Consider the following 26,756-nt stretch of genomic DNA (forward strand, 5'->3'; position numbering starts at 1 on the left):
CTTCAGGTAATCTGCCCGCCTCAGCCTCCCAAAGTGCTGGGATTACAGGCTTGAGCCGCTGTGCCCAGCCACGTGTCTTGTTCTCTTCTCCAAAATTAGCTCTGCTCTGTGTGCACTTGTTGACTTCCCCTATGGCCTTTCTGAGGTCTTGCCTTGTTAATTATGTCTTCCCAAAAAAACAAACAAAAAAAAACTAATAATAATCATCATCAGGCCAGGTGCAGTGGCTCACACCTGTAATCCCAGCACTTCAGGAGGCCAAGGCTGGTGAATCACAAGGTCAGGAGTTCGAGACCAGCCTGACCAACACAGTGAAACCCCCATCTCTACTAAAAATACAAAAATTAGCTGGGTGTGGTGGCAAGTGCCTGTAATCCCAGCTGCTCGGGAGGCTGAGGCAGGAGAAACACTTGAACGCAGGAGGCGGAGGTTGCAGTGAACAGAGGTCATGCCACTACACTCCAGCCTGAGTAACAGAGCAACACTCCATCTTAAAAAAAATAATAATAATAAAATAAAATAAAATAGACTATTGCATTGTTGAAGAACTTGGCGGCCAGGCATGGTGGCTCATGCCTGTAATCCCAGCACTTTGGGAGGCCAAGGCAGGTGGATCACGAGGTCAGGAGTTCAAGACCATCCTGGCCAACATGGTGGTAAAACTCCGTCTCTACTAAAAATACAAAAAGTAGCTGGGCATGGTGGTGCGTACCTGTAGTCCCAGCTACTCAGGAGGCTGAGGCGGGAGAATGGCTTGAACCTGGGAGGCGGAGGTTGCAGTGAACTGAGATCACGCCACTGTACTCCAGCCTGGTGACAGAGCAAGACTCTGTCTCAAAAAAATAAAATAAAAAAGAAGAAGTTGGCTCTAGCCAGAGAAAAGTGGCTAGAGCAGTGCTCATTGATATTCTGCCCTAAAGAAAATTTCTATCTGTTCCTCCAGCTTATGTAATTTTCTGTTAACATGTCCTTGCTAGCAGGGGTGCAGGTTATTCATCTTTGTGTTCGCAGCAATAAATAAAATTCCTTTCAGCATACACTTAGTAAGTATTTGATGAATAAATAAAATGGGCCAGGCATGGTGGTTCACGCCTGTAATCCCAGTACTTTGGGAGACTGAGACAGGTGGGTCACCTGAGATCAGGAGTTCAAAACCAGCCTGACCAATATGGTAAAACCCTGTCTGTACTAAAAATACAAAATTAGCTGAGTGTGGTGGCGCATGCCTGTAATACCAACTACTTGGGAGGCTGAGGCAGAAGAATCACTTGAACCCAGGAGGTGGAGGTTGCAGTGAGCCGAGATTGCGCCATTGTACTCCAGCCTGGACAGCAAGAGTCAAACTCCATCTCAAAAACAATAATAATAAATAAATAAAATAAAATGAATTATCAAAATAGTTCTTTTTTTCACTTTAATAGTTCACTCAGTGTCTAGCAGAGCTTAAGGAGCTTTTACGACAGGAAATCCACAAGAAATTCCATGAACTTGGACAAGATGTAGATTTAGAAGAAAGTTGGAGTGACATCTCTTTGTCTGACATTGAATCCAGGTAACAAAGAAACAACAGAGGCTTTTTTTGTTTTTGTTTTTGTTTTTTAATACTTTGTTGTTAACCTGGGTGATATAGTGAGATCTTGTTTCTACAAAAAATACAAAAATTAGCTGGGCTTGGTGATCCATGCCTGTAGTCCTAGATACTGGGGAGGCTGAGGTGGGAGGATCACCTGAGCCCGGGAAGTTAAGGCTACAGTGAGCCAAGATCATGCCACTGCACTCCAGTGTGGGCAAAAGGCTCAGAAACAAACAAACAAAAAAAAAAAACAAAAGAGTGTGTATTCTTTGCCAGCCTCTGTTTTAGCCATTAGAAAGGAGTAGGGAGTTGGGCAGGCAGTTTGTGTAGGGCCTTATAGGGAACTGCAAAGCCTTTGCCTTTCACTCCAAGGGAGATGGAAAGCCTTTGGAAGGTTTTGGGTAGAGAAATATCATGATTTGACAGGTTTTAGTTTCAACAGGAACACTGGCTGCTGTGTGAAAAGTAGATCGTAAAGAGGGAAGTTCTAACCAGGGAGACTCAATAGGAGGCTCTCGCAATAATATAGGTAAAAGCTAATGGAGGCTTAGACCAATAATACAAGTAAAAGGTAATGGAGGCTTAGACCAGAGTAGCAGCAGTGGTTGCGGGGGGATGTGTGAATTGGTTGGATTCTAGATATATTTTGAAATTATAAACATTAGGATTTGCCTGTGGATTGGATATGGGCATGAGAAAAGAAGAGAATGACTCCACAATTGGTTGGATGGAGTTGCCTTTAGCTGAGATGGGAAAGATCAAAGGAGTGGAAAAAATTAGGGAGGTAGTGAAGATCAGGAGTCTAGTGTTAGGCTTGTTAAGTTTGTAATGTCCATTATATATTTAGTAGAGACCTCGAACAAGCAGTAGGATATATGGGTCTGGAGTTCAGTGGAGAGGTCCAGTGACCAATGGAGAGAGGCATCATTGGATAGATGATTTTTTTTCTTGAGACAGGGTGTTGCTCTCCACCCAGGCTGGAGTGCAGTGATATGATCTCTGCTCACTACATCCTCAACTTCCTGGGCTCAAGCAATCCTCCTGCCTCAGCTCCCCAAGTAGCTGGGACTACAGGTGTGCACCATCACGCCTGGTTAATTTTTGTATTTTTTGTAGAGAACAGGCTTTGCCTGTTGTCCAGGCTGGTCTCTAACTACCAAGCTCAAGGGATCTGCTTGCCTCAGCCTCCCAAAGTGCTGCGATTACAAGCGTGAGTCACCATGCCCAGCCTGGTAGATAATATTTAAACCTTAACACTAGATGGGGTCTGGATGAGGTGGCTCACACCTATAATTCCCACTCTTTGGGAGGCCGAGGCAGGCAGATCACTTGAGGTCAGGAGTTCAAGACCTGCCTGGCCAACATTGTGAAACCCCATCTCTACTAAAAATACAAAAATTAGCTGGGTGTGGTGGTATGCACCTGTAATCCCAGCTACTCAGGAGGCTGAGGCGGGAGGAATGATTGCCTGAACCCGAGAGGTGGAGGTTGCTGTGAGCTGGGATTGCACCATTGCATGTCAGCCTGGGTGACAGAGTAAGACTCTGGTCTCCAAAAAAAAAAAAAAGAAAGAAAGAAAATAGCCTTGGGTAGGGGCATGCACCTGCACCTGTAGTCAGTCCTAGCTACTTGGAAGCTGAGACAGGAGGATTGCTGAGCTCAGAAGTTTGAGATTGCAGTGAGCTATGGCCACACTAGTGTACTCCAATCTGTGCTATAGAGTGAGACCCTATCTCAGAAAAAAAAAAAAAAAGACTGGCGGGATCTCAAGGAAGTAAGTGCAGATAGAGAAGTCTGAGGTTTGAGCTGGATAATACAACTTTAACAGGGGAGGAGCCAGCAAAGGCGACTGAGAAGAAGGGACTAGCAAGACTGAAAAAAACCAGAAGAGTGATTTTTTAAAAAACCTAAAGCAGGCACGGTGGCTCACACCTGTAATCCCAGGACTTTGGGAGGCCAAGGCTGGCAGATCACCTGAGGTCAGGAGTTCAAGACCAGCCTGACCAACATGGAGAAACTCCGTCTCTACTAAAAATACAAAATTTGTTGGGTGTGATGGCACATGCCTGTAATCCCAGCTACTCGGGAGGCTGAAGCAGGAGAATCGCTGGAACCTGGGAGGCGGAGGTTGCAGTGAGCTGAGATTACACCATTGCACTCCAGCCTGGGCAATAAGAGCGAAACTCCATCTCAAAAAATAAATAAATAAATAAATAAATAAATAAATAAATAAATAACCTAAATCAGATCATATCATTTATCTGTTGAAAGCACGTCAGTATCTCCCCGACTCAGATTTAAAAAGCCAAAGACCCTACAATGGCCTGTAAGGCTATAGGCCTCCCGATACCTCTATGGCCTCCACCCTAACCCATTTTTTTTTTTTTTTTTTTGAGACAGAGTCTCGCTCTATCACCCAGGCTGAGGCTGGAGTGCAATGGCATGATCTCGGCTCACTGCAACCTCCGCCTGCCGTGTTCAAGCAATTTTCCTGCCTCAGCCCCCCAAGTAGCTGGGACTACAGGCGCACGCTGCCATGGCTGGCTAATTTTTTGTATTTTAGTAGAGACGGGGTTTCACTGTGTTGCCTAGGCTGATCTGGAACTCCTGACCTCAGGCAATCCGCCCACCTCGGCCTCCCAAAGTGCTGGGATTACAGGCGTGAGCCACCGCGCCCAGCCAAATGCTGCCTTTTTCTTTTTTTTTTTTTTTTTTTTTTTTTTTTTGAGACGGAGTCTCACGCTGTTGCCCAGGCTGGAGTGCAGTGGCGCGATCTCGGCTCACTGCAAGCTCCGCCTCCCGGGTTCCCGCCATTCTCCTGCCTCAGCCTCCTGAGTAGCTGGGACTACAGGCGCCCGCCACCGCGCCCGGCTAATTTTTTGTATTTTTAGTAGAGACGGGGTTTCACTGTGGTCTCGATCTCCTGACCTTGTGATCCGCCCGCCTCGGCCTCCCAAAGTGCTGGGATTACAGGCTTGAGCCACCGCGCCCGACCTATGCTGCCTTTTTCAACATGATCTATACACATTACTCTAATGCTACAGCTTGCTCCCCTCCTTCACCCTCCTGCCACTCCTTATCCCCCTTAGGTGCTCTACATTTTTCCATAGCATTTATTGCCTCTGTCATTCTATATCATTTAAGTCTTTATTGTATCTGTTTTATTTATTTATTTTTATTATTATTTTTTTTTGAGACAGACTTTTGCTCTTGTTGCCCAGGCTGGAGTGCAATGGCATGATCTCCACTCACTGCAACCTCCATCTCTGGGTTCAAGCTATTCTCCTGCCTCAGCCGCCCGAGTAGCTGGGATTATAGGCACCCACCACCACGGCTGGCTAATTTTTAGTAGAACGCGATTTCAACATGTTGGCCAGGCTGGTTGCGAACTCCTGACCTCAGGTGATCCACCCACCTCGGCCTCCCAAAGTGCTGGGATTACAGGCATGAGCCACTGCACCTGGCCTATTTTTTTTTTTTTTTTTTTTTGAGATGGAGTCTCGCTCTGTCGCCCCGGCTGGAGTCCAATGGCGTGATCTCGGCTCACTGCAACCTCCGCCTCCCGGGTTTGAGCAATTCTTCTGCCTCAGTCTCCCAAGTAGCTGGGATTACAGGCACCCACCACCAAGCCCCGCTAATTTTTTTTTTTTTTTTGAGACAGAATTTCACTCTTGTTGCCCAGGCTAGAGTGCAATGGTGCAATCTCAGCTCACTGCACTCGCTGCAACCTCTGTCTCCGGGTTCAAGCGATTCTCCTGCCTCAGTCTCCCAAGTAGCTAGGATTACAGGCATGTGCCACCAAGCCTGGCTAATTTTCTATTTTTAGTAGAGATGAGGTTTCTCCATATTGGTCAGGCTGGTCTTGAACTCCCAACCTCAGGTGATCCGCCCACCTCGGCCTCCCAAAGACCTGGGATTATAGGCATGAACCACTGCACCCGGCCATCTAATTTTTGTATTTTTAGTAGAGATGGGGTTTCACCATGTTGCCCAGGCTAGTCTTGAACTCCTGACCTCAGGTGATCCACCCACCTTGGCCTCCCAGGGTGCTGGGATGACAGGCGTGAGCCACCGCACCCAACCAGTATCTGTTGTTTATTGTCTGTTTCCCTCTACTAGGAGACAGGTTCCACAAAGTCAGAGATCTTTTCGTTTGCTGTGTATCTCATGCACCTAGAATGGTACCTGTTCTGTACCTAGCACAGAGGAAGAGCTCAATAAATATTTTTTAAATTAATTTAGCATTCAGGATCTCATCTCTACCCTCATAGTCTCCCCAGCTATTTAGGAAGCCCCCAAAAGGTTATGTCTCCCAGGTGTGCAAGAATACCTTCTACTCTAACTTACTGGCTAAAGTGCCTCATGGATGACCCAGCTACCTTCAGGCTTCTGGACTGGCGTGGAAGTCTTCTGACAGAGGCTGCACTGTAGTCTGTGGTGGACAGTGGAAAAGGGATGGCTCTTTCATCCACTCTATGGCACACTGACACCGGGGCCCAAAAGCAATTCTGAGTCTCACAAATATTTCTTTAGGGACCTTAAACTTAAAGTAGGCCATTAGGCCAGGTCGTGTGGCCCATTCACGGTGTCATCCCTTCCACTCTCTTAGAATCCTATGCCTAACTAACCAAGACCTCTGCACCAACCCCTCTCCAAATACAGCCTCAAAAACAAAATGCCAGCTGGACGCAGTGGCTCACACCTGTAGTCTTAGCACTTTGGGAGGCCAAGATGGGCGGATCACTTCAGCCCAGGAGTTCAAGACAAGCCTGGGCAACATGGAGAAACCCTGTCTCTACAAGAAATGCAAAAATTAGCCAGGCATGGTGACTCATGCCTGTTGTCCCAGCTACTTGGGAGGCTAAGGTGAGAGGATCATTTGAATCCAGGAGGTCAAGGCTGCAGTGAGCCAAGATTACACGACTGTACTCCAACCTGGGTGACACAGACCCTGTCTCAAAAAAAAAAAGTGTGTTCTGCTTATCAACTCATAGAAATAGTGCCAAGGTGTGGCTAGGCATGATGGCTCATGTCTGTAATCCCAGCACTTTGGGAGGCCAAGATGGGAGGATTGCTTGAGGCCAGGAGTTGGAGGCCAGCTTGGTCAACATAGTGAGACCCCATCTCTATTTTTTAAAAAATTTAAAAAGAAATAAATAGGGCCCAAGGGGAATCAATTCAGAAACAGGCAGACTCTACATTCTAGTGGCTCAGCCGGGACACTTTGATGCACATGGTTAAGAATTATTGAAACCAATTTGCCAGCCTCTGCCTCAAGAGACTGGCTGTCACAGCCTCCAGTGGGGTTCCACCTATCCATTGTCACAATTGCAAAGGAAAGCAGACTGTGAGTGTACAAGCCCAGTTTGAGTTTGCCTTGTGTATGTACACACATGGGTTTTGACACTTTCTGGGACACACTGCTTTTAGTGCTTTTGTCCCATTTGCTAACGTTTTCTACCAACAGGACTTCCAGTGTCCACTAGAAAAAAACCTTGTGAGAACAGGGAATTGGGAATTAGATCAGAGATGGGGTTTTCTTCCTGCTGTCTTTCTGTGGGACTACTCATTGTGCACTGAGAGGAGCGAGGGGAGCAGAAACAAATGAAGGGCTGGGCAGCTGAATGGTTTGAAATGCTGACTTCTCCCATGTGATTTGAGCTCTACAAATGTTTTTTGTTTGTTTGTTTTTGAGATGGAGTCTCACTCTCTCACCCAAGCTGGAGTGTAGTGGTGCGATCTTGGCTCACTGCATCATTGCAATCTCCACCTCCTGGGTTCAAGCAATTCTCATGCTTCAGTCTCCCGAGTAGCTGGAATTACAGGCACCTGCTACCACACCCAGCTAATTTTTTTGGTATTTTTAGTAGAGATAGAGTTTCACAATTTTGGCCAGGCTTGTCTTGAATTCCTGACCTCAAGTGATCTGCCCGTCTCGATCTCCCAAAGTGCTGGGATTATAGGCATGAGCCACCACGCCTGGCCTTGTGCCAGTAAACTGTATGTATAGACCCCCATCATAGAGAACAGCTCTTGGTTCTAGCCAACTAAACCCCAGGAAAGGGGAAAATATAATGTGACACTTAAGCAAAAGACACGAAGAAAGAAAGGTTTGATTATTTGAGTTTTCATTCATCCTAGCCCTTGCAGAAAGGGGGAGTACACAGTTTGTGAGGGAAGACTTTAGATTAGTCTAAATGAGCATCCACAACTTTTTTTTTTAGAAAGAGTGTCGCTCTGTCGCCCAGGCTAGAGTCAGTGGCGCAGTCACAGCTCACTGGAGCCTCAACCTCCTGGGCTCAAATGATCCTCCCAGCTCAGCATCCCCAGTAGCTGAGACTACAGGTGTGCACCAGCACACCTGGCTAATTTTTGTATTTTTTTGTAGAGACAGGGTTTTGCCATGTTGCTCAGGCTGTTCTTAAATTCCTAGGCTCAAGAGATCTTTGAGCCTCAGCCTCCCAAAGTGCTAGGATTACAGGTGTGAGCCACTATGCCTAGGCAACTTTTTTTTTTTTTTTTAAATAAAGACAGGGCATCACTATGTTGCCCAGTCTGATCTTTAATTCCTGGCCTCAAGCAATCCCTCCTGCCTTGGTCTCCCAAAGTGTGGGGATTATAGGCATGAGCCACCATGCCTGGCCTCATTCAAAACTTTTGAAGGAAAATTGGGGTGATAAAAGTGATCTTGGTCTCTGACCTGAAGGTTCTTTTTGTTATTTATATATTTTTTGAGATAGGTTCTTGCTCTCTTGCTTAGACTGGAGTGCAGTGGCACAATCTCGGCTCACTGCAGCCTCAACTTCCTGGGCACTAGTCCTCCTAGTCTCCTTCCTGAGACTGGTCCTCCTATCTCAGTCTCCCGAGTGTCGGACCACAGGCAGGCACCACCACTACCAGCTAATTAAGAAAAAAATTTTTTTTGTAGATACAGCGACTTACTGTGTCACCCAGGCTCAGACTGTTTATTAAATGCATTTGTTTATACATTGAATACATTTCTTCAAAGTACCTGTTAGGATCCTGGATTTCTGAATTGGTGCCAGCCAAAGAGGAATAAATGAGAAAGATCCCTTGTTTTCAAACAAATGACAGTCCTCTACTGTTCTCTAGGCCTGCGCATTGAGAATCCTGTGGCCTCTCACGACCTCCACCAAGGGCGATTTTGCCCATCTGGCCAGTATTTGCTTTGCCATATGAATTGCAAACTCTTTGGTGCCAAAGGCTCTGCCTCGTTCATCTGTGCTCCCTGTGCCTAACACACTGCTTGGCATGCAGTAGGTGTTCGGAGTGAATGAATGAATGTGCTTGTCAAGAATTCATTTTTTGGGGCCGGGTGCGGTGGCTCATGCCTGTTATCCCAGCATTTTGGGAGGCCGAGGCGGGCGGATCATGAGGTCAGGAGATCGAGACCATCCTGGCTAACACGGTGAAACCCGATCTCTACTAAAAATACAAAAAATTAGCTGGGCGTGATGGCGGGCACCTGTAGTTCCAGCTACTCGGGAGGCTGACAGAGTGAGACTCCGTCTCAAAAAAAATTCTTTTTTTTTTTTTTTGAGACAGCTTCACTCTTGTCGCCTAGGCTGGAGTGCAATGGCACAATCTTGGCTCACTGCAACCTCTGCCTCCCAGGTTCAAGCGATTTTCCTGCCTCAGCCTCCTGAGTAGCTGGGACTACAGGTGTGCGCCACCACACCCAGATAATTTTTTTGTATTTAGTGGAGACAGGGTTTCATCATTTTAGTCAGGGTGGTCTCAAACTCCTGACCTCAGGTGATCCACCCCCCTCGGCCTCCCAAAATGCTGGGATTACAGGCGTGCGCCACCGCTCCCGGCCATCAAGAATTCTTAGTAATTGCTTGGGCGCAGTTGTTCATACCTGTAATCTCAGCACTTTAGGAGGCTGAGGCAAGAGGATCGCTTGAACACAAAAGTTCAAGACCAGCTCAGGCAACATAGTGGGACCCTGTGACTACAAGAATTTTTAAAATTAGTCAGGCATGGTGGCATGAGCCTGTAGTCCCAGCTGCTCAGAAGGCTGAGGTGGGAGGATCTCTTGAGCCCGGGAGGTCAAGGCTGCAGTGATCTATGATCACAGTACTGCACTTCAGCCTGGGTGACACAGTGAGACCCTGTCCCAAAAATATAAAAAAGGAAGAAAATAATAATTTTTAGTAATTGAAGCATAGACAATGAGAGAAATAGTAGACTAGAAGATATCCTAATCCTAATCCCATACAGCTGGTCTGGTAAATGTTATGCTTCCTAGACATATCAATGACAGTTACTTCCTCTTCTTTTTTTTCTTTTGGAAACAGCACCAGTGGCTCTGACAGTTCTCTCTCAGATGGTCTTCCTGTTCACCTAGCAAACATAGCAGATGAGGTAAGCTGAGCTCTTATACCCAGGAAATAGCAGCCTTAAAAAAAATCATGACACTGGCAGCCAATTTGTTGGAATTTTCCAGCTGTCCTAAGACCCACAGAAAATATACAATAGTGTCCTAACTAGTCACCCTGCCCTAAAGTCTCTCGTTTTGTCCTTTATAACTTTCTTGCTTAATTATTAAGGCCACCTTAAGGTAACACCCAAACTGAATATTTTAACCACACGTCTAATGATCATTATTATCTGGACCTGACATTATTGCCATAAGTAATCTGATTTCATATTGTAAATCACAGATATTTGGTTATTGGTATAAGTGCCCCTTTGTGGGTTTTTTTTACTGTTGTTGTCGTTGTTGTTTTGAGATGGAGTCTTGCTGTGTCTCCCAGGCTGGAGTGCAGTGGTGCAAACTTCCACTTTCTGGGTTCAAGCAATTCTCCTGCCTCAGCCTCCTGAGTAGCTGGGATTACAGGCGCACGCCACTACGCCTGGCTAATTTTTGTATTTTTAGTAGAGATGGTTGGCCATCCTGGTTTCAAACTCCTGACCTCGTGATCTGCCCACCTTGGCCTCCCAAAGTGCTGGGGTTACAGGCGTGAGCCGCCGCACCAGGCCTTTTTTTTTTTTTTTTTTTTTTTTGAGATGGAGTCTCACTCTGTCACCCAGGATGGAGTGCAGTGGCGTGATCTCGGCTCACAGCAACCTCCACCTCCCGGGTTCAAGCAATTCTTCTACCTCAGCCTCCTGAGTAACTGGGATTACAGTCACCTGCCACCCTGCCCGGCTAATTTTTGTGTTTTTAGTAGAGATGGGGTTTCACCATGTTGGCCAGGCTGGTCTCGAGCTCTTGACCTCAAGTGATCCACCCGCTTCAGCCTCCCAAAGTGTTCGGATTACAGGCGCCTAACCATAAGTACCCCTTTGGCAGTTTATCGATAACAGTGGGATTTGGGGGTGTTAAGTAGGAAGCATCCTCCAGTAAGGAGGGAACTGAACTGTTTGTTTATTCTCCAAACCAACACCATGAGGCTGCATACCGAGTTAGCCTTTGTGTCTTGAGCGTTGCATGAAGAGTGCCACATGTGGGCGGTCCTAGTTCTGGAATCCTCAATGACCAGTTTCTCTACTTTCCCGAATAGCTGACTCAGAAGAAGAAGATGTTTAAGAAGAAAAAAAAGAAGTCACTTCAGACTAGGAAACAGCGAAATGAGCAGTATCAGAAAAAAAATTTGATGTGGAAGTTAAAGTTAACAGAAGATACCTCAGTAAGAAAGCCTTGCTGGCTATTTCTACTGTCTGGTTTCAGAGCATTCCATAGAGGGAGAAGGAAAGGGGGTTAAAGTTTATGCTAAACCAAAAAGGGGATGGAGATTGGGGCAGGGGGAAACTTTCTGTTTTGGGATCAGAATCTTCCAGGGGCCCTCTGGGCATCTCTGAGCAGGTTTCAGCCTTGGTCCACTGATCCTCTCCTATACTCTGGCATAGGAAGTCTGGGTTTTAGCCAAGTCTGAATTTCCAGAGGAAAGACATGGTACTGGAATGGTAGTGGCCAGAGCTAGTCAGGAGTAGATGGATGGCTGGGGGCCAGGCCTGGTCCAGGCTCAGACAGCTGGATAGCTCATCAATCTTTGTCCAAGCTGCCACACTCACACCATACCCTCTGCTTTCAAAAGACAAATGTGCTTTCAGAGGTACAAGTTTTGCTGTTGGGTAAATTGGATCAATTTTGAATATATCAATTGAAAAATGTTCTCTTTTTACTCAATCCTAGGAATTTGCTTCTACTCTGCAAAAGCATCCAGCCTTTTTCAAAAACTCAGAGAGTTCCAGTTTTTTACCAATGAGAAATGAAAACCCGAGGTTAAATGAGGTAGTATTTTTGTTTTTGACTCTTTGTCACACAAATTCTCTAACCTCTCAGATTAGCACCTCTCTCCCACAAGGTGATAAATGTAGTAGCCATTTATGTTACCCTAACCTGATACTGCCACTGGGAGCAAGAAAACATTAAAACTGGGGGAGACGGCTGGGCGCTGTGGCTCAAACCTGTAATCCCAGCACTTTGGGAGGCCGAGACAGGCGGATCATGAGGTCAGGAGATCGAGACCATCCTGGCTAACACGGTGAAACCCCGTCTCTACTGAAAAATACAAAAAAACTAGCCGGCGAGGTGGCGAGCGCCTGTAGTCCCAGCTACTCCGGAGGCTGAGGCAGGAGAATGGCGTGGACCCGGGAGGCGGAGCTTGCAGTGAGCTGAGACAGCCACTGCACTCCAGCCTGGGCTATATAGCAAGACTCCGTCTCAAAAATAAAAAATAAAAAATAAAATAAAAATAAAACTGGGGGAGACATTGACACTGCTTTGGATTAGACATGACTGAAGTCTGGAATCAAATATTGGTGATTTGTGATTTTACACCAAGAACATAAGAATGGGCTGCCTTACTTACCATCCATTCATCCATCTACCCACCCATCTACTCAATCCTCAAATTTTATTTTAAAATAAATCAACGAATTTTATTGGGCACCTACTACATGCCAGTCCCTTTACTGGATGCTGTGAATGCAACCTTGAATAAAATACTATCCCTGCCTCAGGGACTTCAGACTCCGGTGGAGATTTCAGCAAGTAAGTAGGAAATTGTATCACAGAGTAGTATGCAGTGGCAACACAGAGGAGAGACACTCAACCAATGTTTAGTACTTTACAGTTTTATGGCTATAAAATCTTTGATTTTTTTTTTTTCTTTTTCTTTTTTTTTTTTTTTTTGAGACAGAGTCTTACTCTGTTACCCAGGCTGGAGTGCAGCTTCCACCTCTTGGGTTCAAGTGATTCTTGGGCCTCAGCCTCTGGAGTAGCTGGGATTACAGGTGCCCACCACCATGCTTGGCTAATTTTTGTATTTTTATTAGATGCAGGGTTTCGACATGTTGCCCAGGCTGGTCTCAAACTGCTAAGCTCAAGTAATCCACCCACTTTGGCCTCCCAAAGTGCTGGGATTACAGGCATGAGCTACCATGCCTGGCCAAAATCCTTGATTTTTTATTGTAAAAAAAATAGGCTGTCCAGGCATGGTGGCTCACACCTGAAAGCCCAACACTTTGTGTGTTTTCTTTTTTGTTTCTTTTTTTGACACAAAAAAGGAAACAAAAGTCTCATTCTGTCAAGCAGGCTTGAGTTCAGTGGCGCGATCTCAGCTCACTACAACCTCCACCTCCCAGGTTCAAGTGATTCTCCCTCCTCAGCCTCCCATGGAGCTGGGATTACAGGCACCTGCCACCTTGCCTGGCTACTTTTTGTATTTTTAGTACAGATGGGGTCTCACCATGTTGGCGAGGCTGGTTTTGAACTCCTGACCTCAGGTGATCCGCCTGCCTCAGCCTACAAAAGTGCTGGGATTACAGGTGTGAGCCATTGTGCCTAGCCAAACCCAACACTTTGGAAAGCCGAGGCAGGAGGATCATTTGAGCCCAAGAGTTCAAGACTAGCCTACACAACATAGTGAGACCTCATCTCTACAAAAAAATAAACAAAAATTAGCTGGGTATAGTGGTGCACATAGTCCTACCTATTTGAGACACTGAGGTGGGCAGATCACATGAGACCAGAGTTGGAGGCTCCAGTGAGCCATGATCATACCACTGTACTCCAGCCTGGGTGGCCAGGCATGGTGGCTCACACCTGTAATCCCAGCACTTTGGGAGGCTGAGAGAGGAGGATTGCTTGGGTCCAGAAGTTCGAGACTAGCGCTGGCAACATAGCAAGACCCCATCTCTACAAAAAATTTTTTACAAATTAGCTAGACATGGCTGGTCACAGTGGCTCATACCTGTAATCCCAGCACTATGGGAGGACAAGATGGGTGGATCACATGAGACCAGGAGTTCAAGACCAGCCTGGCCAACATGGTGAAACCCCATCTCTACCAAAAATACGAAAATTAGCTGGGTGTGGTGGTATGTGCCTGTAGTCTCAGCTACTCAGGAAGCTGAGTCACAAGAATTGCTTGAACCCAGGAGGCAGAAGTTGCAGTGAGCTGAGATTGCGCCATTGCACTCCAGCTTGGGTGACAGAGCAAGACTCTGTCTCAAAAAAAGAAGAAGAAAAAAAAATCAGCTATACATTGTAATGTATGCTTATAGTCCTAGCTACTTGAGAGGCTGAGGTAGGAGGATCGCTTGAGCCTGAGAGGTCAAGGCTACAGTGAGCTGTGATCCTACCACTGCACCCCAGCCTGGGTGACAGAGCAAGACCCTGCTTAAAAAAAAAAAAAAAAAAGCGGGGCTCAGTTTTGAGGTCAGGTACGGTAGCTCACACCTGTAATCCCAGCACTTTGGGAGGAAAAGGTGGTAGGATCACTTGAGGCCAGGAGGTCAAGATCACTTGAGGCCAGGAGGTCAAGACCAGCCTGAGCAACATAGCAAGATCCTATCTCTACAAAAAATTTTAAAATGTAGCTGGATGCGGGCCGGGCGCAGTGGCTCATGCCTGTAATCCCAACACTTTGGGAGGCTGAGACAGGCGGATCACGAGGTCAGGAGATTGAGACCATCCTAGCTAACATGGTGAAACCCCGTCTCTACTAAAAATACAAAAAATTAGCTAGACGTCCCTGTAGTCCCAGCTAGTCCGGAGGCCGAGGCAGGAGAATCACTTGAACCTGGGAGGTGGAGGTTGCAGTGAGCCGAGGTCACGCCACTGCACTCCAGCCTGGGCAATAGAGCAAGACTCCATCTCAAAAAAATAAATAAATAAATAAATAAATAAATAAATAAAAAACTTAGCTGGATGTGGTAGCCTGCCCCTCCTGTAGTCCTAGCTACTTGGGAGGCTGAGGTGGGAGAATCACTTGAGTCCAGGAGTTTAAGGTTACAGTGAGCTGTGATCCTGCCACTGCACTCCACCCTAGGTGACAGAGTGAGACTTTGTCCCAAAAAAAAAAAAATGGTTTTGGTACAATAGTTAGTAGCCAATTCTTAGGGGATAGGGTGCAAAATGGGCCCTCCTCATGTGAAACACTACCCTATAGTTAACAGTGCTGCCCGGGCACGGTGGCTCATGCCTGTAATCCCAGCACTTTGGGAAGCCAAAGTGGGTGGATCACCTGAGGTCAGGAGTTCGAGACCAGCCCAGCCAACATGGCAAAACCCTGTCTCCACTAAACATACAAAAATTAGCCAGGCGTGGTGGCAGACGCCTGTAATTCCAGCTACTTGGGAGGCTGAGGCAGGAGAATCGCTTGAACTCAAGAGGTGGAGGTTGCTGTGAGCTGAGATTGCACCATTGCACTCCAGCCTGGGTGACAAGAGTGAAACTGTCTCAAAAAAAAGAGTACTATAATGAGGTCTCACTGTGCAATACTGGGAATCCCCACAGAGCACAGCTGGTGGCAAGAGCATAAATTTTGAAGTCTGCCTTGAGTTCAGACTTCCAGCCCCACTGTTTAATATTCTGTGAGCCATTCGACCACCCCGGGGCTAAGTTTCTGCATCTGAAATACTGCGGAGATAATATCTGCATCCTAAGGTTGTTGTGTGAATTAGTGTGAAAGTGTAAAGCACCTGGCATATCGTAGGCACTCAGTACATTAGTCACTTTTCCTCCTTCGAACTGTTTTTCCTTCTTTGAATTATGTTTTGCCTGTCCTTTTGTGTGGGAATATCATAGTGAATCAACATGTATGAATAAGAAGCAAACAAATAATGTATATTCACTGTAATCGCACTTGTTCAAGTGGAAAATTTAGTGAGGATATGTTCATTTATTTTAGACAAATTTAAATAGAAGAGACAAAGACACCTCCCTGGACCCATCAATGGCCACCCTGATTCTGCCTAAGAATAAAGGGAGAATGCAGGTACTTCACCTAATATACTGTATATAGTTACATGCCAGCGATTCATTTTAATTAGTTCTCAAATGTATTATGTAATTTGGAGGGGCGGTGATGCACAGTCCAGTTTTACCTTCTTGGATTTGTTCTGCTCAGGTGCACATCTAAGGCATTTTGCATCCTCAGGCTACAAATCACCTGGCCCCTGGGGCATAGCAGGGCTGGAAGGAGCCCACCTAGGCTAAAAGCTTGCCATTGAAAATTTCATTTCATTTCAACGAACATTTTTTAGGCAGCCATTATTTTGAAACGCCATGGCAACATGTCAGGTAAGAAAGTGACAGGGAATAATGCACCTGTTCTCAGCCTTACGAGGTTAACACCACACAGAGTGTTGCCATGAATTAAGAGGTGTGCTTCACATGCAGTGTTACCACCGACCATTCAGTACCAAGGTTTGTGAATTATTTGCTTTTTTGTTGTTGTTGTTGTTGTTATTTTGAGATGGAGTTTCACTCTTGTTGCCCAGGCTGGAGTGCAATGGCACAATCTCAGCTCACCGCAACCTCTGCCTCCCAGGTTCAAGCGATTCTCCTGCCTAAGCCTCCCCAGTAACTGGGATTACAGGTATGTGCCACCATGCCTGGCTAATTTTTGTATTTTTAGTAGAGATGGGGTTTCTTCATGTGGGTCAGGCTGGTCTCGAACTCCTGACCTCAGGTGATCTGCCCGCCTCGGCCTCCCAAAGTGCTGGGATTACAGGCGTGAGCCTCTGCACCCGGCCAATTATTTGCTTTTTTAAAAAAGAGTAAGTTTGGTCCAGTGCAGCTCCTCATGCCTGTAATCCCAGCACTTTGGGAGGACAAGGCAGGTGGATCACATGAGGCCAGGAGTTCAAGGCCAGCCTGGCCAAAATGGTGAAACCCCATCTCTACTAAAAATACAAAATTAGCCAGGTGTGGTGGTGCACACCTGTAATCCCAGCTCCTGAGGCAGGAGAATCACTTGGACCCCGGAGGCGGAGGTTGCAGTGAGCTGCGATCACACCATTGCACTCCAGCCTGGGCAATGAGTGAGACTCCCTCTCAAAAAAAAAAAATACAAATATTAGCTGAGCATGATGGTGTGTGCCTGTAGTTCCAGCTACTCAGGAAGCTGAGTCACAAGGATTGCTTGAACCCAGGAGGCAGAAGTTGCAGTGAGCTGAGATTGCGCCATTGCACTCCAGCCTAGGCAACAGAGTGAGACTGTGTCTCCAAAAAAAAAAAAAAAAAAATTAGCTAGGCATGGTGGTGCATGCTTATAGTCCTAGCTACTTGGGAGGCTGAGGTAGGAGGATTGCTTGAGCCTGAAAGGTCAAGACTGCAGTGAGCTGTGATCCTACCACTGCACCCCAGCCTGGGCGACATAGCAAGACCCTGTCTCAAAAAAAGAAAAAAAAAAAAGGGTTTTGAGGTCAGGTACAGTAGCTCACACCTGTAATCCCAGCACTTTGGGAGGCAAAGGTGGGAGGATCACTTGAGGCCGGGAAGTCGAGACCAGCCTGAGCAACATAGCAAGATCCTATCTCTACAAAAAATTTTAAAACTTAGCTGGATGTGGTAGCCTGCCCTTGTAGTCCTAGCTACTTGGGAGGCTGAGGTGGGAGAATCACTTGAGTCCAGGAGTTTAAGGTTACAGTGAGCTGTGATCCTGCCACTGCACTCCGCCCTAGGTGACAGAGTGAGACTTTGTCTCCCCCCCAAAAAAAAGAAAAAAAAAATATTTTGGTACAATAGTAGCTGATTCTTAGGGGATAGGGTGCAGAATGGGCCTCCTCATGTGGAACACTACCCTATAGTTAACAGTGCTGTAATGAGGCCTCACTGTGCAATACTGGGAATCCCCACAGAGCACAGCTGGTGGCAAGAGCATAAATTTTGAAGTCTGCCTTGAGTTCAAACTTTCAGCCCCACAGTTTAATATTCTGTGAGCCATTCGACCACCCCGGGGCTAAGTTTCTGCATCTGAAATACTGCGGAGATAATATCTACATCCTAAGGTTGTTGTGTGAATTAGTGTGAAAGTGTAAAGCACCTGGCATATCGTAGGCACTCAGTACATTAGTCACTTTTCCTCCTTCGAACTGTTTTTCCTTCTTTGAATTATGTTTTGCCTGTCCTTTTGTGTGGGAATATCATAGTGAATCAACATGTATGAATAAGAAGCAAACAAATAATGTATATTCACTGTAATCGCACTTGTTCAAGTGGAAAATTTAGTGAGGATATGTTCATTTATTTTAGACAAATTTAAATAGAAGAGACAAAGACACCTCCCTGGACCCATCAATGGCCACCCTGATTCTGCCTAAGAATAAAGGGAGAATGCAGGTACTTCACCTAATATACTGTATATAGTTACATGCCAGCGATTCATTTTAATTAGTTCTCAAATGTATTATGTAATTTGGAGGGGCGGTGATGCACAGTCCAGTTTTACCTTCTTGGATTTGTTCTGCTCAGGTGCACATCTAAGGCATTTTGCACCCTCAGGCTACAGTTACCACTGACCATTCAGTACCAAGTTTTGTGAATTAGTTGCTTTTTTAAAAGAACAAGTTTTAGGCCAGGCACAGTGGCTCACGCCTGTAATCCCAGCACTTTGGGAGGCCAAGGCAGGCAGATGATTTGAGGTCAGGAGTTAGAGACCAGCCTGGCCAACATGGTGAAACCCCGTCTCTATTAAAAATACAAAAATTAGCCAGGCATGGTGGTGTGCGCCTGTAATCCCAGCTACTGGAGAGGCTGAGGCAGGAGAATCACTTGAACCCAGGAGGCAGAAGTTGCAGTGAGCTGAGATCGTGCCATTGCACTCCAGCCTGGGTACAGAGCGAGACTCCGTCTCAAAAAAAAAAAAAAAAAAAAAGTGAAAGAGTAAGTTTGGTCAGGTGCAGTGGCTCACACCTCCATGCACTTTAGGAGGCTGAGGAGAGTGGATCACCTGAGGTTAGGAGTTCAAGACCAGCCTGGCCAACATGGCCAAACCCTGTCTCAACTAAAAATATAAAAATTAGCTGGATATAGTGGTGCATGCTTGAACCCCAGCTACTCGGGAGGCTGAGGCAGGAGAATCACTTGAACCCAGGAGGCAGAGTTTGCAGTGAGCCAAGATTGCACCACTGCACTCCAGCCTGGGTGACAGAGTGAGACTCTGTCTCTAAATAAGTAAATAAATAAAATATAGAAAATTTTTAAAAATAGTAAGTTTGAATGAATTCATGTTTATCCTTATAATAACATTCGTCATGCTCATTTGCACTCACATGTTTTTTCCTGAAAGGGAGGAAAAAAGAGGTGGCGAGGCCAGGCGTGGTGGCTCACGCCTGTAATCTCAGCACTTTGGGAGGCCAAGGTGGGCAGATAACCTGAGGTCAGGAGTTCGAGACCAGCCTCGCCAACATGGTGAAACCCCATCTCTACTAAAAACCAAAAAATTAGCCAGGTGTGGTGGCAGGCGCCTGTAGTCCCAGCTCCTTGGGAGGCTGAGGCAGGAGGATCGCTTGAACCTGGAGGCGGAGATTGCAGTGAGCTGAGATCGCGTCACTGCACTCCAGCCTGGGTGACAGTGAGACTCCATCTTAAGAAAAAAGAGGGCCGGGCGCGGTGGCTCAAGCCTGTAATCCCAGCACTTTGGGAGGCCGAGACGGGTGGATCACGAGGTCAGGAGATCGAGACCATCCTGGCTAACCCGGTGAAACCCCGTCTCTACTAAAAAATACAAAAAACTAGCCGGGCGCGGTGGTGGGCGCCTGTAGTCCCAGCTACTCGGGAGGCTGAGGCCGGAGAATGGCGTGAACCCGGGAGGCGGAGCTTGCAGTGAGCTGAGATCCGGCCACTGCACTCCAGCCTGGGCGACAGAGCGAGACTCCGTCTCAAAACAAAAAAAAAAAAAAAAAAAAAAAAGAAAAAAGAGGTGGCGAAACAGCTAGTAAGCTGTTGTTTCTAATAGCCCAGGGTATGTATACAGGAGGTGTTGTTCACATGAGTCTGGGTGAAACACAGGTTGAGAATCAGTGGATTAAGTTAGGTGTACCAGATATAGAGTGAATGGTTCTCCCAGTGGATGGAGTCCCTGCTGTCTTCCCAAGTCTGTTGCTTGGGAATTCATGCGCTGATGCTCTCATTTACCTATCAGTGTCTTCTAGTGTCTACTATGTGCAAAGTCCTTAAAAGACATGAAGACAAGATCCTCTAGGAGTGACAAGACTGATAGTCCAATCACCATATTATGACAGAAAATGAAGAGCAGTGAAAATATAGGCTTAAATAAAGTCAAGTTAAAGAGAGTTTCAGTCCTGACAGACTAGTCAATAATGAGCTTGTCCTCTTTCTTCACTTAGCGTTCATTGCTGGAAGCCTACGAGTAGCAAAAACTATATCCCAGAACTGAAATATCCTAATTAGGTTCTGACATATAACCATGAATTCAATTAAATCCAGTGTAGTAGATGACTGTTATCCAAACCTTTATCTTTACTTCATTTTCTTAAAATTTCTTTTTTTTTTTTTTTTTTTTTTTTGAGACAGGGTCTTGCTCTGTCGCCCAGGCTGGAGTGCAGTGGCGTGATCTCGGCTCACTGCAACCTCTGCCTGCCAGGCTCAAGCGATTATCCTACCTCATATTTTCTTAAAATTTATAGTGTGATTTTGTGTAACAGAGATGTGAGTATTTAACTTCTATAACGTGTCAGATAAACATAATTGAAAAAAATGAGGCAATCTGCCACCTTGATAGATTGTTTTTCTCTTTTTTTTGTTTAATGTTTCTAGACAGCTTATAAAATGCAGTCCTTCTGCTTTTTGGGGCAATTAAAATGTTGCCCATGTTGGCTGGTGTGGTGGCTCACACCTGTAATCCCAACATTTTGGGTGACCAGGCACAGTGGCTCACACCTGTAATCCCAGCACTTTGGGAGGCCAAGGCAAGAGGATCACTTGAGGTCAGGAGTTTGAGACCAGCCTGGGCAAAATGACGAAACCCCATCTCTACTAAAAAACAAAAATAGCCGGGTGTGGTGGTGCATGCCTGTAATCCCAGCTACTCAGAAGGCTGAGGCAGGAGAATTGCTTGAGCCCAGGAGGCAGAGGTTGCAGTGAGCTGAGATTGTGCCACTGCACTCCAGCCTGAGCAACAGAGCAAGACTCCACCTTAAAAAAAAATGTTTCTGATGTTGACCTAGATTTGGCTGAGGGACCAGGACAAAGGCTCAATTCACCTCTGTTCTATAACAGTGTCAACTACTTTTATATTTGGGGAAGAAATGCAAATACTTCTCACTAACTCCTTGTAAAGCCAACCCCAACCCTAACTACATCTTTAGAAATGGCAAAATAAATTGAATTCAACTTTTAAAAATCTTATTTGCACAGAATAAGAAGCCAGGCTTTACAGTATCATGCTCTCCAAAGAGAACCATAAACTCCAGCCAAGAGCCAGCTCCAGGTATGAAGCCAAACTGGCCTGGGAGCAGATATCCTGCCACAAAGAGAGACTGTGCTGCCATGGCGGCATACCCCTCCTTGCACATATACACATACCCGTAGGTGAGCCTGGGCTGTGCACACAAGGACTTCGTCAGGGATTTTGAGATTAGACACATTTTGTAATGGGGGAGATGTATGACTGGGAACTGCATTTACTCGTGGTATACTGTGTTGTGCACTCATCATGCACTGACCTTACACTTGGTACTTACACTGTGGGCATGTGGTCAAGATGCATATCTCATGAATTCAACTATTTTTTCATAAAATGAAATTTTATTATGATATATAAAAATGCTTTAGAGAAACTGAAGTGTGTTCTCATGGCACACTTCATGGCAGCACAGATATACCTCATTTTAACCAATAGATACTTCTCTCTAAAATTATGTGCAAATCAATTTTGGAAAATGAAACTCTATGTTAAACACATTTTGGGAATGTGCTATATAAAAAAAAGTGTTGTGTCAAAGCTTTCCAGTGACAGTCAGTCCTACTGCTGTATGTCAGGTTTGCTCAGAATGAGGCATTCTCACATAGAAATAACAATGCATGCATGTATTACCCAGAATTTAATGTTGTGTATCTTATGTTCAATGAGGTTTTGTAAATTTTTTAGCCTGATGATTAAAATTCTTTCTCTCTAACCAGTTGTTTCCTTTGATTGGTTAACTGCATAATTTTATGTGAACAGATATTTTTTATCCGCCTTTTCTTTCCAATAGCCTCTCCTGAGCACCAAGCAAAGTCGGCCAGCTGCAGCCTGTCATGTCAACACGCTGGAGTCATTTAAAGGGGGGTCACTCCAGCTCATGCTAGGAGCCCTATTTTGACTACTTTTTTTCTATCACATGGGATTGAAAGTTCTCTAGCACATTTTTCATTATCACTTTTAAACTTTCAGCCACCATCACTACCTGGATTACTAGTGATTAGAACCACGTGACAACACAAATTTTATTGCAATCCCAATGTAGGAGTATTTTAAAATATTTTAAAACAGTTAGATTTACAGAGAAATTGAGGAGAGAGTACAGAGAGTTCCTAGATGCTCTTTTTTTTTTGGGGGGGGATGGAGTCTTGCTCTGTCACCCAGGTTAGAGTGCAGTGGAGCAGTCTTGGCTCACTGCAACCTTCGCCTCCCTAGTTCAAGCGATTCTCCTGTCTCAGCCTCCTGAGTAGCTGGGATTACAGGTGCCACCGCCACACCCGGCTAATTTTTGTGTGTTTTTTTTTTTTTTTTTTTTTTGAGGCGGAGTCTCGCTCTGTCCCCCAGACTGGAGTGCAGTGGTGTGATCTCGGCTCACTGCAAGCTCCGCCTCCCGGGTTCACGCCATTCTCCTGCCTCAGCCTCCCGAGTAGCTGGGACTACAGGCGCCGCCACCACGCCCGGCTAATTTTTTGTATTTTTAGTAGAGACGGGGTTTCACCGTTAGCCAGGATGGTCTCGATCTCCTGACCTCGTGATCCGCCCGTCTCGGCCTCCCAAAGTGCTGGGATTACAGGTGTGAGCCACCGCGCCCGGCTGCAATTTTTGTGTTTTTAGTAGAGACCGAGTTTCACCATGTTGGCCAGGCTGGTCTCGAACTCCTGACCTCGCGATCCGCCCACCTCGGCCTCCCAAAGTGCTGGGATTACAGGCATGAGCCACCACACCCGGACCCCATACTCATTATATAGGGAGTTTGCACATGGCCTACTCCTATGCCGCAGCTTACTTACATCCTAAAACTATTAGTCAGCATTTTAAGTATCTAGAAAGCACCCAGCCAAAACCCCACTTTTTATCCCTAAAAGGATATCCTTAAAGGACAAGTCCCAAAAGCAAACCTTGTTTGAAAGTTGTTCAGAAATTAAGCCAGGTGCAGTGGCTCACACCTTTGGAAGGCTGAGGTGGGTAGATCAGTTGAGGCCAGGAGTTCGAAACCAGCCTGGCCAACGTGGATCCCTTGAGCCCAGCTATACAAGATCAGTCTTGGCAATGTGGTGAAACCCTGTCTCTAGCAAAAAAATACAAAAATAGCCGGGTGTGGTGGCACATGCCTGTAGTCCCAGCTACCCTGGAGGCTGGGGTGGGAGGATCGCTTTAGCCACGGAGGTTGCAGTGAACTGAGATCATGCCACTGTACTAGCCTGGGTCACAAAGTGAGACTCTGTCTTAAAAAAAAAAAAAAAAAAAAAAGACCAGGAGTGGTGGCTCATGCCTGTAATCCCAGCACTTTGGGAGGCCGAGGTGGGTGGATCAGGAGGTCAGGAGTTCAAGACCAGCCTGGCCAAGATGGTGAAACCCCGTCTCTACTAAAAACGCAAAAATTAGCCAGGCGTGGTGGCAGGGGCCTGTAATCCCAGCTACTCAGGAGGCTGAGGCAGAGAATTGCTTGAACCCAAGAGGTGGAGGTTACAGTGAGCTGAGGTTGTGCCACTGCACTCCAGCCTGGGCGACAGAGCAAGAGTCCTTCTCAAAAAAAAAAATGATGCATTGAGCAGTGATTGACTTAGGAACTATGGAGAATGCACTGATGCATAAGATTCCACTGCTGCCCCTGTGTTTAAAATCTAGATGGAGAACAAAGACTAGTAGGCAAAACAAAGCAGTCAGATGTTTTGCTAGGTTCAGAACATTGGAGTGCGTTAAAGAGCCACCACCATGGCATTTAGAACACCTGAGTTTGAATCCCACGGAGACTGGGGGTGGGTAGGCATGGGGCAGTTGCTTAACAGCTCTGAACTTTTATTTCCTGACCTTAAAAGTGAAGTGCCCGTCCAGGTGAAATGATCTCTAAGGTCCCTTCATTTGATCACTACTCTTAGCTGTTGATCATACATTGCGATAATGTGCTTTAAACAGTTTCCCCCTTCAGCCTGAGCCAGCTAGGACTTCTCTCCCTCAATCTCTTGTCTTTGGGGAAAAGATCTCTTTGGTTGCTCTGAGTACAGTTCTTCTCATCTTGTTGCTAATCAATTTTGATACATGGCAGCCAGGTGTGGTGGCTCACGCCTGTAATCCCAGCACTTTGGGAGGCCGAGGCAGGCGGATCACCTGAGGTTGGGAGTTCGAGACCAGCCTGACCAACATGGAGAAACCCCGTCTCTACTAAAAATACAAAAAATTAGCCGGGCATGGTGGTGCATGCTTGTAATCCCAGCTAGTCAGGAAGCTGAGGCAGGAGAATCGCTTGAACCCGGGAGGCGGAGGTTTTGGTGAGCCGAAATCGCGCCATTGCACTCCAGCATGAGCAACAAGAGCAAAACACAGTCTCGAATAAATAAATAAATAAATAAATAAATAAATAAATAAATAAATAAATAAAATAAAGATATGTGCTATCTCTCCTCATAGCCCCCTGAACTACCTATTCCTAGATTATTGGATTTAGTACCAGAAATCACATGAATAAACCCCTTCACAGTTCTAGTCATTCCCTTTCTCTTGGCTTCATTTCTTCCCCAGTTCAGCCCAGACTCCAGGGTTCATGACGTCAACCACTCTCTTGCCAGCACCCCAGTATCCTCACCCTCTGTCCTTCTGCCACATCCACCTGGTAGTTCCCCAACTTTGGATCAGCCAGCCATCCCAGCCATCTGTCTTCTCTACTGTACCCAGGCTGCTAAGATGGCTTCAGGAAAATATGCCATCGAGTGGACCTGGGCCAGCACACAAGTATCTCCTCCAGCCTTGGAAATTTATCTTCTGCTTCTGAAACTGAAGGTCCCACACCTTTCCCCTTCCATGGCTATTTCACACCTCCATTTCAAGTCTTGTGCTCCCTCTCTGCTGCCACCTTCCTCCCAGCAAACAGCCATACTAATCAAGACTGGTTCAGAAGCTAGGCTCCCGTGAGGCTGGGGTGGGAAGATAACTTCAAACAAATTCTTAAGTCTCTTTGGTAGGTTTGTTTATGTAATGGCATTGGCAAATCAATTCTGAAACATTTAAGACATATTATATGCTTGAACAAATGAGTAAATGTGTTAGTGTTGTTAAAAGCCAATAACTCGTTATTTCTTTTCTTTTCTTTTCTTTTCTTTTCTTTTCTTTTTTTTTTTTTGAGAAGGAGTTTTGCTCTTCTTGCCCAGGCTGGAGTGCAATGGTGCCATCTCAGCTCACTGCAACCTCCACCTCCTGGGTTCAAGTGATTCTCTTGCCTCAGCCTCCCAAGTAGCTGGGATTACAGGTGCCCACCACCACGCCTGGCTAATTTTCTTTTTTTTTTTTTTTTTGTATTTTTAGTAGAGATGGGGTTTCATCATGTTGGCCAGGCTGGTCTTGAACTCCTGATGTCAGAATTCCACCCGCTTCAGCCTCCCAAAGTGCTGATGTTATAGGCATGAGCCACCACACCTGGCCAGAACTCATGATTTCTAAAACATGTATATGTCTGAACATACATATGTATGTATACACAAGTATATATGTGCATGTGTGTATGCATATTCATATATGTAGATAATGTGTGTATGTGTATTCAGCTCTATCTGCTAAAAAGGGCTAAAATCAAATACATCCCATTAGCAATAAGAACATTTTGCACTGAGATCTTGGTCTCTAATATAATCCTCACTAAAAGGAATCAGGGTTCATTAGAAAAATGTCTGGGGCAATGTAGATATGAGATGAGGAGCCTGAAACATTGTGTTATGTCAAAAAGTAAAAAAGTGCTGCAGGCATGTCACAGGATAAAGGAACCAACTTGAAGGAGCTCCCACTGGCCAAATCTGGGATATTAGGCACCAAAATGATGAAGGACATTAACCCATTGAAATTATAACCCATTGAAAAAATAGGAATCATGAGTTCTTATCAATGAGAGAGAAAGAGAGGAAGAGGGCTCTTGTTTAAGAAGAATGAAGCTGAGGTTGATGGTGAATGTAGGAGGAGCGCTGCAATTGGGAATTCATTATTTTGCAATTATTGTAGTAAAATGGATCAGGCAAGAAGTACCTATGGATGCAAAATTTAGGAGGAAACTTGAGGAGCAAGATATTTGCATGGTTTTAAAGTGTCTCCACTCAGATTGCTTATTAGTCAGAAGGGAAAAAGTAGTGATCATATAATGAGGCAATTGGACACCACCTTACCCGTGTGATTGTTTAGGGGCAGATGGACATTGTGTGCCGTGTGCCCTCTGATGGAAAGCCTGAGACGAACACATCACTTAAGTAGTATTCTGGTTGGAAATGCATACCTTGAATCTAATCATGAAAAAGCATCAGACAAAACCAAAATAAGGAACATTCTGCCAAAAAGAATCTAGACTCTGGCATCAGGATGCCTGGGTTCAAAGTCTGACTCCATAGCCTTATGACCTTAGGCTTTATGACCTCTCAAAGATTCAACTTCCTCATCTGTAAAATGGGAGTACAAACAAGACCCACTTTTCAGAATTGTTGGGAGGACTGGACAAGAAAATGTACGTAATGCACTGAGTA

The 26,756-nt window shown here is 45.7% G+C and overlaps 1 protein-coding gene across 13 annotated transcripts in view; it reads left to right on the forward strand.

Annotated features, from left to right (window-relative positions):
• The window catches only part of AGBL2 (AGBL carboxypeptidase 2), a 75,592-nt gene that overhangs the window by 34,945 nt on the left and 13,891 nt on the right, over positions 1-26,756 (forward strand). For 4 of the 13 annotated variants that reach the window (XR_012423231.1, XR_012423234.1, XR_012423232.1 and 1 more), the window contains 3 exons: positions 9,895-9,961; positions 11,104-11,229; positions 11,736-11,833. Coding sequence is in view for 6 of the 13 variants with exons in the window: in XM_045370503.2 (XP_045226438.2) it covers positions 1,422-1,552; positions 9,895-9,961; positions 11,104-11,229; positions 11,736-11,834; positions 15,739-15,825; positions 18,087-18,173; positions 21,213-21,386 (771 nt within the window). In the remaining 7 variants the exon portion in view is untranslated. Of the gene's footprint in view, positions 1-1,421; positions 1,553-9,894; positions 9,962-11,103; positions 11,230-11,735; positions 11,835-15,738; positions 15,826-18,086; positions 18,339-21,212; positions 21,974-26,756 lie in introns of those variants that run through there. The other 9 variants (XM_045370503.2, XM_074013611.1, XM_074013613.1 and 6 more) reach the window with 4 other exon arrangements.

The sequence above is a fragment of the Macaca fascicularis genome, chromosome 14, assembly GCF_037993035.2.
Source record: "Macaca fascicularis isolate 582-1 chromosome 14, T2T-MFA8v1.1".
Classification (NCBI taxonomy): domain Eukaryota; kingdom Metazoa; phylum Chordata; class Mammalia; order Primates; family Cercopithecidae; genus Macaca; species Macaca fascicularis.